Raw genomic sequence first — 12132 nt, 5'->3', positions numbered from 1 at the left:
GTAGGCATCTTAGAGCAGAGTTAGAGTAGTATATGAAGTATCTAATAAATAAATCCTGCTCTATTATTTATTCCATCCCTTTCAGCCATGCAGAATTAGTCTCTTCAGTGCTTCCTTTAACATAGTTTTATTACTTAAGAGTATTCTATTCACAACCACCCCTCCCAAGATGCGCTGCCCAGAATAGTTCATGTAAGGAAGGTTTTGTCATTACATTGCTGTCCACTATACTCTGTTAGAGGCTATATTACTTTTCCCTTTCACACTCCCCCCATGTACAGGGTGACTGCACAGTGGTGCACAAAGACAGGCTGGCATGAGGCAGAGCCAGGCCTCAAGGCTGGTGCTAGGGCAGCGTGAAGCTGCCGGGTTCAAGTCTTCCCATCTGGCCCCATCTCCTGCTGCCAGGATCACCCCATCCCCTCCACAGCCTGTGCTCACCCCCAGCTCTGCCCACTCAATTCTGCAGCTGGAAGGATCAGAGACCTGAACCACAGCAGACTCGCAGTATTAACCAGAAGGTTAATGGCACAAGGCAGATAAAGCTACAGAGACCAGGCCTGTGGACAGGGTGGTTTCCCTCCTTTGTTCTGCCTGTGTGGGAAATTTGCCACATGCAGTAAAATACCTGCTAGAGAGGGGAACAGCCAGAGCAGCAGCATCTGGAGCCACCAGGCTGCTGCAGATGACCAAAAGAACCCTGGGTAACATTACCTGCATCTTAGCATCACCCCTGGACCCCAGTGATGTACCCCAGGGCTGGCTCTGGCACAGCCTGGGCATCTCCCCCACCTGCAAGCTGGCCCAGAGCACCACCCGAGAAAGCTCAGAGGCAGATCTTCAACTCCAGGACAAACAGGCAGCACTCCACAATCCCCGAGGGGTACAAATGCCCTCCCCAGCAGTCGCTAATCCCGGCCCTACCGCTGCGGGCAGCGGCTCGTTCCCCAGACACGGAAGGACACGGGCTCCTGCTGCCTCACCCCACAAACGCGCTCGGTGGCTCCTGACTCGGCAGGGACGGGGTCTGGCCAAGCCACCCACGCTGTGCGGCATCACAGGCGACATCAGCCTGCCCAGCACGCAGCTGCTTTCGGTCCCTGTTTCCTCTCAGCCCCTTCGCAAGTCTCAGCCGGGAGGAGCCAAGAGGATGTTCAGGGCTCAGGGGAATCCAACACAGCCTTCCCTACGCGGAATAACTCCGCAGGCACCGAAGAGAACCCCCCCCGGCATCGGCACCCTCAGCCAGCAAACCCGCGGGCCTGACCCCTCTTGGGTGCCAAGCTTCGGGGCTCTCGTTTTCTGCCCGACCGTGAAGCACCCCCCGAAGGTCTGTGCCGCCCCCCGGATCCCCGCGCCCGGGAACAGACCGGACCAGCTGTGCCCACCGTTACCTTCCCCGTCCCCCGGGGATCCCGCAGCCCCTGACCTGCTCTCGGGGGTCTTCTGGACCCCTCCCGCCGCCCGCCCATCCCCGCCGCGTCGCGGTTGCCAGGAGACAGCGCTGCCGTCAGCCTGCAGCCCGCCCAGCGCGCCCCGGGACGGGGCGGGAGAGCAGGGACACCGAGCCCGGGGCACCGAGCCCGGGGGCACCGAGCCCGGGGCACCGAGCCCGGGGCACCCGTCGGATGGAAATTAAAGGCCCGGGAAGCGGGAGCACCACAGGATCAAACATGAAGCTATTGGAGCGTCCAAAGAAGAGCCACGAGGATGGGATGATTTATGAGGAGCTGCTGAGGTCACTGGGATTGTTCATCCTGGAGAAGAGGAGGCTGAGGGGTGAGCTCACTGCAGCCTGTGGTTCCTCAGGAGGGGAAGAGATGGGGCAGGTCCTGAGCTCTTCACTCCTGTGACCAGGGACAGGACTGGGGGAAATGGCAGAAGCTGCATCAGGGGAGGCTCAGGTTGGATATCAGGAAAAGGTTTTTCCCCCAGAGGGTGGCTGAGCACTGGAACCAGCTCCCCAGGGAAGCGGTCACAGCACCAACCTGCCTGAGTTCAGGAAGTGTTTGGATGATGCTCTCAGGCCCATGGGGTGATTCTTGGGGTGCCCTACACGGGGACAGGAGCTGGACTTGGCGATCCTGATGGTCCCTTCCAATTCAGCATATTCTGAGATTCCCATCGGCCTTGGGAGACCAGGGTTTGTTTTTAAAACACCGACGCCCAGAGGCAACACATGGAAGTGCTGATCCAGGAGGTGTCTGGAGAGAAATTGTACTGAAAACAACCCTTCACAACCAGCTTGCTTCTGTCTTTTTTTTTTTTTTCCATTTAGCTTCCTGAGTCCCAAGCTTTCCTAGGTTGAAAAAAACAAACAAACGAAAAAAACACACAACAACAACAAAAACCAAACAAAACAAACAAAAAAAACAAAAAAAAACCAAAAAACAACCCCTCATTTTATCATTTAATGAGTAAAAAATGCGCATCAGTAAAGGCTGGTTCACCCACCACCGGTGAGAAGGTAGGAGGATTAACTAGGTCATAATAATCAGCTTTTGAAAATACGACGGAGCATCGCAGAACAGCCCAGGGAGGCAGCAATAAACTCAGACCTCCCCAGGGACTCACCCCTGCCAAAGAAGGGCACAAAGGCCTGGGGACAGCAGGGCAGGGCTCTCCCTGCGCCCGTGTCCCCGTGGCGGGGCGGGAGCAGGACACGCTCCGCCCGCGGGCAGGTGGGGAGCAGCGCTGCCCAGTTTGGCAAATGCAAAAAAATCCCCCACCCTATCTGTGCAAAGCTGGCAGCCCTGCAGGCTCGGGCACCCAAACTGCCACCCCGCACGTCCCCATGTGCGACATGAATGCAGCTCTTTGGAAAAGCGAGTCGGGAAGAGGAGGGCTCCAAGCTCAGCGCGTCTCCTCCGGTGCGGGCTTCTCCTGCCACAAACAGCTCCTGCCACAAATCCGCCCCTTTCCGCCGGTCCAAGCCCAGCCGCAGCCTGCCCCCGTGCGGAAGTAGAATCAAAGCTTGGAGCTCCTTTCTGAAGGGATCACGAGCTGTCCCAGAGGTGCATGTCACTCCCTATGCACAGGAACGCTCCCCTCACCAACCTTCCTAGATACCTAGTGGGATTAAGGACATCATCTTTTCTTGCAAAACGGTTCTTTTGAGACGGCAGCACCCAGCAAACTGCTGTCCCAGGGTGGGAGAAGCCATCTACATCCCAAATCTCACTTGCTGGAGAGCTCTGGAGGGAGCAGCCACCTTTCCCCAGGGCAGGCTCCCTGCCACCCCCCCCGTCCATGCTTGCAGAGAGGCACAAGCAGCCCAACAACACATCACCCACCAAAACCAGCCCTGAGACCTCCATATAGCCCCCCACTGTCCCCAGTCTCAGCCTTCACAGAGCCCCCAAGCCCCACTGCTCTGGTACTTGTATAGCAGGACCCCTTGCAACAGGCCCAGGGGAAGGAGGAGAGCTGGGGGCACATCCCACATTACCAGCAACTCCCAGATAACCCTCAGATCACTTCACCATCTGCACAAGAGTACACAGAGCTGGACTAGCATCTGAGGGTACTTGCTAAAGGTAAATATTGACCTGAAGAACCTCAAAGCACAGCCCAGCAGCTAAGATAGCAAGCTGGATATTTCTTCTTTGATTTTTTTCACTCTCCTGCACCCTCCTCCTGAGCTCCAGCTCCTCTGTGCTGCAACTCAAAGGAGCTTTTAAACCTTTTTTTTTTTTTTTTTTCTCTTCTATTGGAAGCCTGTGCTCCTTCCCCAGCTGAAAGCATTTTGCTGCTGCCAGAGCTCAGGTGGCTTTGCCCAGCCCTGGTGCTAACAGGGCTGCCTGTCCCTGCCTCCCCTCCTGGTGAGGATTAGTGTCCTGAGGCAAGCAGTAAATTCCCCAGGTGTGCAAGATACATTTGGAAATTAAAGCTGGGGAGGCAAATCAGCTAAAACAAACTGAATGTTTTCCTGGCTCAGTCTGTCCTGGGACACACAAAGTTTAGGAAAGATGAACATGCCCCAGGAACAGACATGGAGCTGAAGTCCCATATCTGGGAAGTTTGTACTGGAAAGAACTGGATGCAATGGGAGACATTTTGGTTTTCCAAGACCCAGCTTCATCCCCAGCTGCCCAACAGTGGAAGGAGGAGCCCAGGCCATTGAACTGAAGCCACACAGGGTGAGCATGTGTCAGGGTAATTTGTCTCCTGCACAGGTATTTAAAGCAAAAACAAACAAACAAACAAAAAAAACTACCTTTCCTTTAAAATCCCAAAGTTTTGGAATAAAGGCTGGAGTGAGCCTGGGGGTGGCAAGTAACTTCATCTTCGTGCAGGGGGGCTGAAGGCAGCGCAAGCACAGAATATAGATGGGACACCCAGCACCCCTCTCCTGCAGCATGTTTCCCCCCACGTGTCATTTTTTAATATTATGATGGTCTGAAGGAAGTTCACAAGGGCTTCATCACCACAGGGTCGGATACAGGGGTGGGAGCAAGAGTGATTTGCAGGGTCACGGACTGGATGATACTGGAGGGGACAGAGAGGGAGCAAAGCAGGGAAGCTGAAGTATTAGATACCCCCATCTTGTCACCTTAGTTGCTCTGGCTGGTTCACACACTGCCTGGGAGGGGCTGGGAAGCCTGAGCATCACCAGCCAGACGTGAGGAGGCACCACAAGTGTCCTTATAATCACCAGCATCCAGTCATGATGGTTATTTTTATTACAGAAGCACCAAAACAAGGGAGCACCCAGCTGAGCTGGGGAGCTACAGACAGCCCTGCCACAAGGTTCAACCAGAGAAAACCAGTGCTGATGTCCTGGTGTTACTGGGGCACAGAGAAGAAAGGCTGGGAGCTCAGTTGTCCACGGAGCTGGTGGCAGAGATGCCTGGCAGTTCTCTGAGGAGAAGCTCCAAGCGACCCTCCTGCCTGGTGGGTGCTGCTGTAGCACTCATGGTCACAGGGCTGGCTCTGATTCCAGAACTGAAGGTACCTGGAGGTTCCTTCTCCTCATGCTCTCTGCTTAGGAGGACACCGGGCGCCGAATAGCAAAGAACTTGCCCGGGATTGCCCTCCTCTCAATCTCCAGCCATAGGGAGAATAAATCCATCTCCTCGTGCTTCTCAGCGAGCTGGAAGGTGAAGCTCTGCAGCAGCGTGGTGAGGAAAAGGAAGAGCTCAATGCGGGCCAGAGCCTCTCCTGGGCACATCCGCTTCCCTGGGGACACAGAGAGAGAGGGTGATCACCCAGCTGAGGGCTTCACCCACTGTTTGGGGGGAAAAGGGCATAAAAGGAGAGCGAGAAATCTCGTATTAAGGGTGTAACTTTGATAACAACAGATGTTCCTGCTGGTGGTCCCTGGAGCAAGGCTGAGCACTGACCTGCTGAGAAAGCCATGAAGGCTTCACGCTTCTTAAACTCCCCGTTCTCATCCAAGAAGTGGCCTGGGTTGACTTCTTTGGGTTTCTCCCACTGGGTTGGATCCGTATGGACAGAAGAAAATACTGGAATAACGACTGTGCCCTGCAGGAGAGGGACAGGACAGGGGAGGAAGGAGGGACATCAGTATCATGGCACAGGGCTCTGCTGAGCCAAAGGAGCAAGTGAGGAGTGCTGAGAGGCATGGGAGGATGCTGGGTTCCCAGCTCAAAGCTCACAGCAAGGCCTGCCCCATTGCCCATCCTGATGCCCATGGTGGGGCAGCCTGGAGCGATGGGTCTGTGCCAGGCAGGGACAACTGTCCTCACAGTCCTGCCAGTCTCTCTGCAGCTCATGAGACAGAAATTATGGAGTTATTCCTGTTAATTTACATTAAAACCCCCTCTCACTGCACCAAGTCCAATGGAGGGTGGTGTTCCTTCAAGGTGGGTGTTGTACAAAACGTGTGATCTGCCGAGGAGAGGGGACTGCTTTGGCCTTGTGCTGGGGCGAGCTCAGGCTCCCAGCCCCTGCAGCCCTGCACATCTCCACGGGGTTTTCCAGGACACAATGCACACAGGTATGTAGGCAGAACTGGCAGCAGCATTCCCCTCCCACTGCTCCACTGAAAGGTCATCACCACCTCCCCCCACCAAGGATTGGGAAACACCTGGGATGTTCAGGAATGAGCAAACAGTCCAGGGGCAAAGGCAAATGTTGTTCAAGCACCCCTGCCAGCCTTCCCCCCGGGGACACGGAGTCCAGGGCCACAACCTCACCTTGGGGATGCTGTGGCCCCTGAACACGATGTCCTGCGTTGTCATCCGGGGGAAGTTCTCGATGCGGGTCTTGTGGCAGCGCTGCAGCTCGTGGATCACGGCGTTGGTGTAGGGCATCCTCAGCCTGTCCTCCGTGCTGGGGGCACGGCCAGCGCCCACCACAGCGTCGATCTCCTGCTGGATCTTAGCTGGGGACAAGGCAGACACGGCGCTGCAGGGCTTGCTGTGCAGAGCCAGCCCCGTGGCTGCTCACTGCCCTTCGCTGGCACCTGTTCTAGAGCCAAAGGACAACCCAGCAGAGCAGGAGCTACGTGGTGTAACCCCTCGTAGAGGCCAGATATTGGGTCTCTGTCCTCATATGAGGACTGGAGGACCTGCCACGTGAGGAAAAGCAGGTGTTGTTCAGTTCAGCCTTGAGAAGAGAAGGCTTAGGGGAGACCTTATTACCATGTACCAGTAGATAAAGGGTGGCTGCCAAGAAGATGGAGACTCCCTTTTTACAGAGTCACATGGAAAAGACACGGGGTCATGGGCACAAGTTATTCCTGGGAAGATTCCGTTATAACTCCAGAAGAAAATTTTTCACCATGAGAACAATTCAAGATTGGAATAATCTCCCAAGGGAGGGTGGACAGTTTTAAGCCTCAGCCTGACAGGGTGCTGGGCCATCTCCTTGAGACTATACTATTACCTAGAAAAGTGGGACCAAATCATCCTTGAAGTCCCTTCCAACCTGGTGTTCTATGATACCTCCCTGGATCAGGCAGGCTCAAGGTATCTCTCATGGGCTGGGCTGGGGCAGGGAGCAGGTACCCAGATCCCTCTGGCCTGTGTGTATCTGCCTGATGGCCTTGGGTGACCCATGCAGGATTATTTTTGGCTTTCCCTCAGATAGGAACCTCTGGGTCTGGGTCTCTCTGTCTGCAGCTTTGCTGTGCTGTGGCCTCCTTAGGCACAGGAGTGGTCACATTTCACTGCCCTTACCTTGAATATGGGGATGTTTTGCCAAGATCAAGAGGAAGAAGACCAGGGCATTGCTCGTGGTCACTGTCCCAGCACCAAAGAGGCTGAATACTGACATGACCAAGTCTTCGTTGCTGTACATGCTCTCTGGGCTGCTCTTGTCCTGCAAGGATGCCGTGGGGAGGGGATTCAGTACTATCTGGGTGGCTTTCCAGGCTGCAGACAGGTCTGGTGGGCAGCCCTCCCCCCCTTTGCACCACCTCTACCTTCTCCCCTTTCATAAGGAAACAGTCGATGTAGTCACGGGGGCAGCTGGGATCCAGACTCTGCTTATGAACCTCCACTCTGCCTCGGATGTAGTCCTTCAGCTTCTCACACCTGGCCAGGGCTTTCCTGTGCGGCCCCGGGAGGTGGTGCATGATGGTGGGGAAGGTGTTGTAGACCTGTGGATGGAGGAGACACAGGAGGGCTTAGGTGCCTGGATGCAGCCTCCTGCACAAAGCCATGATGTCCCATCAAAGCTGAGGAACGGCTCAAAACCAAGAAGCATCCCTCAACTGCCTGGACATGTTGGATATGAGGGTGCTGAGCAGAGCAAGGACACCTACCATGGCGACGGGGGAGAGGAAGAAGCTGATGTAATTCCCAATCGTATTCAGTAGCTCCAGAAAGTCCTTGTCACTGTAGCTGTAACGGCTGCCGAAGACAACGGAGCAGATCACGTTGGAAACTGCATGTCTGAACGTTGTCATTGGCTCAAAGGCCTTTCCTGCAGCCACAGAGAAGGCAAGAAGTGTGTCAAAAAGTCAACATTGAGTTATCTGCCTGAACACAGAAAATGTCCTTCCTCCCTCTTTGAATCCCTGTCCTCTGGGCTCTGAGCCCTTCTTGAATCCACCATGTCTAAGCTCCTGGGTTCCTACCTCTGCCTCCCTGCTTCTAAACTGAGAAAAGCAGAGGCATCTCCAGGGGATTTGGACTTCTACTGACATGCCCTGGGGGTTCAGGGGGCTGCAGAGCATCTCCCTGTGGCAACCAGCCCCTGGCCAGCACCACGCACCAGTGGCAGAGGAGCCAGCCTATGACCAGGGTTCCATCTCTTCTGATATTTGGGAGCAGCAGAAGACGTGGTGGCACTGGCAGCTCAATTTTATTGGAGTGGAGGCCATCACCCCCCTGTCACCAGGGCAGTATCTCATTTGTGCATTCTCAGTGCTGTGCATTCTCAGTTCCTATTCCCATTGTTTGGGCATGAAATGTTCCTCAGTGGTTGCCACCCTCCGCACCAGTTCAGGAGCAGGATCTCCCACCCTGGTCATGAAGTCATAACCCTGCCACATCCCTGCTCCCTCTTGGCGTGGGGCCAGGTCCAGCCCCGCTCCACAAGGATCATCCACACCAACTGTTGCAAGAACTCTGAGGACCACACTTTTTATCTGGTGCTGTTGCATGTCCTCCACCTGCCCCATGGACCAGGGTGAACATCACCTTCCAGTTTTATTAGCAGCTCCACCAGGTGCTGGGCTTCCTGCTGCACCCGCTGGGACATGGAGCTCTTCCCCATCCCGAAGTCCCTCAGGGTGCTGACTGTGAACCTCCGCAGCTCCCGCCACTTCCTCTCGTTGTAGGAGACAAAACCTGGAGGGAGGCAGTGGAGACCACTCACCTTATAAGAAAATCAGTAGAAAGTCAGACAAAGTACCAATGGTTCTGGGTTCATAGGATGTGGTTTGAGCTCACTTTAGGTCCCAGCCCTGCAAAGTGCTGAAGCAGCTTGCCAAAAACCATCCATGCTCTTCCCTCTGGAATGGTCTCCAGAAGAAGTGGAGTTCAGATGATAGAAGTGCAGTCCACAACTTCTACCGTTCCCTTTTTTCTCTTTCTGCACTCTTGACAAGAGATACTGTAGGGGCACCACAGTGAGGGACTTCTGCTTTAATTTATTCTACAGGTTATGGAAGAGAATCTTAAAGCAAAGCTCCATCACACAGCTTGAGAAGACAAATTCAACATTTCATCATCCCTGAGAGCTCAGAACAAAGCTGGAACCCGCTAACTGGAGTTACTGTCCTTGGACAACAGGCTTAATAGTTGGAGGGACTTGCAGAGTCGGAAATGGGTGTTTGAAGTCTTGGGTGTTGAGTCCTTCACTGGACTCAATCATGGCCAGCAGCATGTGGGGACTTTCTGCTCACCCAGAGAGCAATAGTGTCTAGAAGAAATCCAGACCTACCATAGTCTTTCGACAGTTTCTCCAGGAGTGGTATTTTAGGTCTCCCTCCAAACTCCTCAGAGTGGTCCACCAGAGCACCCTTCACCGCCTCGTACCCACAGAGCACCACCATGGGCTTCAGCCCCAGCCAGACCGTGAAGATGGGGCCATACATGCTGCTGAGCTGGGGGGAACACTGTGGTCAGCCAGGGTCCCACCCCAGCCAGGTGTTTCATCTGTAATTCGTTCTGGTGGCCCCAAAGCTGGCGAACCCAGGGGCAGGGACGGGAGCCACCTCCCTCAAAGCCATGTCCTCTCCCCACCCCAGCCCTCTCCCCAGGGGCTCTGATCCCACTGCCACTCTGGGGCTTCTAAGCATCATCTCTGGGACACCACAGCCCCGAGAGGGGACAGCACCATGGGGCCCTTCCAGGGGGAGCAAGTCTTCACCATCAGTATTGATTGGACTCCTAGGAGCAGGGATTCAGGCAATTCTGGGAGAAGAAGGGGAAGGGAAAAAAAAAGATAAAAGATAAAAGAAAGGAGGAACCAAATATTAAAGAAAGCTGGAAAAAGAGGCACCTGCACTATGGCCCTTTTATTGTGACATGGGATATTTACACTTTCTCTCCTGCCAGGGCTGGAAGTGGGTCCGACACCACCAGCTCCTCCTCTCTTACCTTCTCGTAGTTCCTGTAGAGGGGCAGGACATCCTTCTGCCACAGGTTGCCCAGGACGGGCCACGGGGCCGGTCCCGGAGGCAGCTGCCTTCGTTTCTTGTCCATTGTCCAAACCAGGAACCACAGGACAGAGGAGAGGAGGAGGAGGGTGAGGAGCACTCCGGATGATCCCGCATCCATCCTCTCCCCGTGCTGCTGAGAGGGTAGGGAAAAGGAATAAATTCCCCTTCCAGGGAGAAAATCCCAACAGAGCAGCGAGCAGAGCGGAACGGAGACCTGCTGCCTGTGCCCTTGCTGCTGCTCTATAAAGGCACAGCCCTTCCCACATCGCCGGGGTCACCTCCTGCCCTTCCCCTCCCCGTTCCCGGCCGGTCAGTGACATGGAAACGCGGGTTCTCCCCGTCGGGGGCGTCCCCGGCCCCGCTGTGTTGTAACCCGGGGCTCAAAGAGCTGCCCCGGGCGTTGCGGCTGTTGCAAAACCCCCCGGCAGGCGGGGGCAGCCGCGCCCCGCGCCCCCCCCGGGTCACTTTTTGCTCAGTGCTCCCTGCCGGTGACAGGAGACAGAAGGTGTCACTGTCCGGGCAAAACCTCGCATGTTACCCCCAGGTCATTGCTCGTTTTGTCACCGCCTTGCTTGCCCGTGCAGTGACCCGGGAGGGGACATTCCTGCAAACACGAGCCCGGGAGCAGGGTGTGCATGGCTGGTCAGGTACCTGTTGGGTGTTCTATCAAGCTCCTCTCCCATGGAAAATGGACCAGAAAATCAGAAAACCACTTGTATTGTTTCTTTGATTGTTTTGTTGTTCTGTTGTGGTTTGGTTTGGGTTTGGTTTGGTTTGTTTTTCTGAAATACATGGGTGTTCCCCTTGGCTCTTGGAATACCAGCAACCAAGGAGTTGCAGTTGTTGCAGGCATGGGGTTGCCTGTTCCCTGGGCTCCTCCAGCCTCTTCAGGGCTCTTTGGAGTATCCTGTTCTGAACACCAGCACATCTGGCTGCACACGAGTACATCTGGCACTGGCTCAGCTGCCACAGCTCTGGTCAAGAGCACTCACAGCCCTTGGCTGAGCAAGCTGGTGGCAAGCCAGCTCCCAGCAAAGGGGGGTTTTCTCCTTGAGGCCAGGGCTGGAGGAGAGGAGGGAGGAGGTTTGATTTCATGCCTGCAATAGGAGACCCTCAGCAGAGGTCACTGAGTGGGATTCACTGAGAGAAGCCTGAATTGTGCCCCATGCCCAGAGCAGAGCTAGGCAGCATCTCCTGGTGTGCAGCCACGGGAAGAGTGGCCAGGAGCCAGGACTGCATCTGGGCAGGGTGGATGGAACCAGGACCTCTGCACTCCCACCCTTTTTCAGCCACACAGCAGAGCAGCTTTCATCAGGCCTTGCATCAGGCCAGGGATGCTCACCACTGCCAACCAGGCTCATCCCAGCTGGGCTCTGGGGATCACAGGATCCCAGACTGGTTTGAGTTGGAAGAGACCTTATAGACCATCCAGTTCCAACCCCCTGCCTGGGCAGGGACACCTCCCACCAGCCCAGGCTGCTCCAAGCCCCATCCAGCCTGCCCTTCAACACTGCCAGGGATGGGGCAGCCACAGCTTCCCTGGGCAACCTGAGCCAGGGTTTCACCACCTTCACAGAGAAGAATTTCTTCCTAGTGTACAACCTAAATCTCCTCTCTTGCAGCTTAAAACCATTCTCCCCTGATCTCATCAGCCCCTGCCTTTGTGAAAAGTCCCTCCCCAGCAGGGCTTCCACATACACATCAAATTTCTCTCAAATCCTCAAAAAGCAACTGGCAACCAGCCACAGCCCTGGGACTGCTCCATTTCAATATTTCAGGTTTCCCCCCCTCCCCATTCTGCCAGGGCCTGCAGAGGGCTCCAGCCTGCACCAGCACCCAAAACACACCCAGCAAAAGGGGTGAGAGGGTCCTGCTTGCTGAGCCCAGAGCCCCATAGTGACACCCACAGAGGCCAGGAGGTCACCATGACTCACTTGTTTACCCTGTCTCATCCCATCCCTGCTCTTCCCATGAGTTGCTCTACATTCTTGGCTTAGGTGTCCACAAGTGGGGAACTTTGCTCGGGGAGGTGATGTAGTGACTGGGATTTTGGCAGG

The 12132-nt window shown here is 55.2% G+C and overlaps 1 protein-coding gene across 2 annotated transcripts; it reads right to left on the bottom strand.

The window, feature by feature from the left end:
* Positions 1-4659: 4659 nt before the first annotated feature.
* LOC127391709 (cytochrome P450 2C5-like) lies at positions 4660-10315 on the bottom strand. Of its 2 annotated transcripts, XM_051634779.1 has the most exons (9): positions 10014-10315; positions 9355-9517; positions 8610-8759; positions 7730-7890; positions 7388-7564; positions 7143-7284; positions 6159-6346; positions 5343-5484; positions 4660-5178 (listed from the first exon to the last, which is right to left on the bottom strand). In XM_051634779.1, exons 1-9 carry the CDS (start codon positions 10191-10193, stop codon positions 4985-4987), a joined length of 1497 nt encoding a protein of 498 aa, XP_051490739.1. In that variant the 5' UTR covers positions 10194-10315; the 3' UTR covers positions 4660-4984. The 2 variants fall into 2 exon arrangements, with proteins under 2 accessions (XP_051490739.1, XP_051490740.1); XM_051634780.1 differs by lacking the exons at positions 9355-9517; positions 10014-10315 and adding an exon at positions 8862-8924 and having other exon boundaries at positions 8610-8787.
* Positions 10316-12132: the final 1817 nt, after the last annotated feature.

The sequence above is a fragment of the Apus apus genome, chromosome 17, assembly GCF_020740795.1.
Source record: "Apus apus isolate bApuApu2 chromosome 17, bApuApu2.pri.cur, whole genome shotgun sequence".
NCBI classification, from domain to species: domain Eukaryota; kingdom Metazoa; phylum Chordata; class Aves; order Apodiformes; family Apodidae; genus Apus; species Apus apus.
Note: the sequence above shows the minus strand (reverse complement) of the source record. Positions and strands in the feature narration are given on the sequence as shown.

Excerpts from the sequence above, each read along its gene's own strand:
- LOC127391709 (XM_051634779.1), bottom strand. The coding sequence starts at position 10,193 with ATGGATGCGGGATCATCCGGAGTGCTCCTCACCCTCCTCCTCCTCTCC. Across the intron at positions 6,347-7,142 it reads AAAACATCCCCATATTCAAG|CTAAGATCCAGCAGGAGATC; the intron begins GTAAGGGCAGTG and ends CCTTGTCCCCAG. Across the intron at positions 5,179-5,342 it reads CTTCATGGCTTTCTCAGCAG|GGAAGCGGATGTGCCCAGGA; the intron begins GTCAGTGCTCAG and ends CTGTGTCCCCAG.